The sequence below is a fragment of the Arabidopsis lyrata genome (assembly GCF_000004255.2).
Source record: "Arabidopsis lyrata subsp. lyrata unplaced genomic scaffold ARALYscaffold_1, whole genome shotgun sequence".
Classification (NCBI taxonomy): Eukaryota; Viridiplantae; Streptophyta; class Magnoliopsida; order Brassicales; family Brassicaceae; genus Arabidopsis; species Arabidopsis lyrata.
Genome location: NW_003302555.1, coordinates 9,577,426 through 9,580,397, shown reverse-complemented (window position 1 = coordinate 9,580,397; position 2,972 = coordinate 9,577,426). Strand labels below are relative to the sequence as shown.

General features: G+C 31.0%; 1 protein-coding gene across 1 annotated transcript; it reads left to right on the top strand.

The window, feature by feature from the left end:
* The first annotated feature begins 1,067 nt into the window (after positions 1-1,067).
* On the top strand, positions 1,068-1,481 carry LOC9329256. The gene has a single exon (XM_002893149.2). The coding sequence runs from the start codon at positions 1,194-1,196 to the stop codon at positions 1,479-1,481; it is 288 nt and encodes a 95-aa protein (XP_002893195.1). The 5' UTR covers positions 1,068-1,193.
* The last annotated feature ends 1,491 nt before the right edge of the window (positions 1,482-2,972 follow it).

Genomic DNA, 2,972 nt, shown 5'->3' with positions numbered 1-2,972 from the left:
AATGATATGACACGATGTAATCATGGTTTGGTTTATACATGTTTACTTTTTGATTTAAGATCTAAGTGGTGAACATTATAAGAATTAGTAGAACAAAGCTTATGTACAATATATAATGGAGGTGAATGGAACGGATATGACAGATGACTAATTTTGTTTCACCCATTTCGATCAAAAAATATACTTGGTAAACAAACCAGAAAAACAAATATCATTTCGATCAGAAAAACCCAAAACCGAAAAAATATACAAAGCTTGATTAAACTTGGCTCCTAGTCCTAGAAGTTGAAATTTAAATTTTTGGGAGGCTAAAAAACAGCCTTAATCTAAGTGGCTGGGCTTTGAATGAAATGGGCCGAATTAGTCTACTAAATTCACTCTCAAAAGTCAAAAGCTTGCTCTATTTCTGTTGTTGGTTTTCTTTGAAGCTTCGCGAGTCTATATGTTTACGTGGAGCTTATTTTCTTCCTTTGATATTGTTGTAAGTTAGTTAAGGAGTCGTTAAGGGAATAAGGCCTCGAACTAGAGGATACTAATTGTTATTTACATGTGAAAACAATGGAAGAAGTACAATACATAATGTCATAATGATTGTGTTTCATATTCTCTTACATGATTAATTAATCTCTAATAATTTTATTGTACATGCTGCGTAAGATGTGATCAAATGACAACTTACATTAGAAAAAAAAGACCAGGAATAAAAACACTATCAATCATATATATCCTCGTAATCATGTTAATGTACTAGAGTATAAATAAGAAAACTCATTTTTGTATAGTAATGGATTACAATTTGATAAGTAATAACCCTTTCTCAAAAAAGAAATTGACAAGTAAAAAATATGACTTTTTCGAAAATGTGATAATTTCGAAGATAACGACTAATTAAGATGCCCACGCATGGCTCTCTTACCATTGGCCTTATCGAAGCCGAAAGTTAAATGGACGTGAATGAAACAGAGTTTTGACTTTAGATCTCATAACAATAAAGTTGTTTGGATTACCATAACACTAAATCACAGAGATGCAATCTTCACCATCGTGAAAGACGAACAAAAAAACCAATTCTATAAATAGATAACATTACCTTCACTATATAAATCACCTAGACAAACACAACATTCTTCACCAAATCATCTTCTTTATTTATAATATTTGTTCTAATCAATATCACTACATTCGTATACGATATGGCAGCTCAAAGTTTGAAGAAAACATGCAATCTTTTGATTGTTACAGCTTTAATCACAATGATGTTTTCAGCACAAATCTCACATTCGAATAATGTAGATATGTGTATCAAACATTGTGTCTCAAACCAATGTTTGAAAGAAGTTAAAAACGCTACTCCTACAATGTGCGAGGATGCTTGCAAAAAACTTTGCAATGACCTACAAAATGGTAAAGAAAAATACATTGTGCCTACTAAAAGCCGGTTTTGCAGATGGTTTCCTAATCTGTGTGGTGCTATTAATTAATCTATAATCAAAAAAGCTCTCATTGTTTGTTTCTTCATATATGTTAATCCAATTCTTATACAATGTTGTCTAATTGTTCTCACGTCAGTTTTCTTGTAACAAATATGCATGTTGTCGCTCATTTTATATCTTAATAATCCAGCTAAAGGAATTCAAATGATGTAAATTTAAATCGCATTTATCTTCTGGATCGCTTCACAGTTTATCTTCCGGAAATCTGAAACCTCAACCTTGCAAACAACTCTTCAACTCATAATTATTAAAAAAGAAAGGAAAAAAACTCTCTAATTCTTAGATTGAATCCATTTCAATTGAACTATACCGAATATATCGAAAAAATACATATGTAAATGAAAACCGTTTGGTTTTGTTTATGATTAACCTGATCGGTTTTGTGGTTTAAATTTTACATTAAAACAAATCAATTATAAAAATTCAATATATATCACCAATATTTGTATAGCATTATTAACTTATTATTAGCGATTTTTATTTTTCATGCATATTTATTATCTCGACTCGCAATCGACGTCCTTAGAGTCTAGATTCCTTCTCGTTCAACTAACTCTATAAAGCTGTGCATCAATCAAATCAATTAAGATTTATTTACATCAAAATAGTCCTAGTTTACTTCAAATTGCGAGTTCATCAAATTCACCAAAATCACAACAAAAATCTTTATGAAGATAAGAAGTGTTTTCTCACATTGAAGCGTTTGCAATATCAGGGTCTATCCAATGAGACTCACTGAGAGGAGAGGCTAGCTTTGGTGGCATCGAAGAGCAAAAAGAATGAAGAACAATCCTTTTGAGAGTGGTTTTAGCCTTTGCACAAGAGCTCATCACATTCCTAATCAAAAATAAAATCAAACAAACCAAAATACAGTAATTATATAACTACAATTTTTATTAATCCCATCCCTTCATCGAATTGCAATGACGTTAGTTGTGCTCTTTATTTCTCACTTGCGGTATTTAAACATTTCAAACTACGAAAACCGATTCTATTGAAAATATAAGAAACCATCTTAAATATAAAAGTATATGTTGACACTGTGTTTTCACATTTGTGACCAAAACCAGATACTAAAACCCATGCAATAGAGTCTTTTAGCACTTAGTTAATACTTTTCATGTAAGATAGTAAGATACTATTATACATACAAGCGACAAATATTTTTAGAGAGATTGCATACTTTTGTTCAAAATAGATTTTTGTATGCAACATATATATGGTTACAAGGTCAAAAAATAAAGTGGCATTTGGTTATGTGCTAAGACTTTCAATATTATAACAATTGTGTCCCTAACCAGTGTGTGAAAGTGGTAAAAAATGGGACTCATGTCCTATGTGAAAAGATGTGCAAAAAATACTGTCTTGAAATTCCAGTCGGCATTGACTACCTCGTCCCTCCAGGTGACAATACCTATCTAATTAAGAAGGTTCTGCAGATATTTTGGTTTGATATGTAAGTAACTTAATCTAATAACA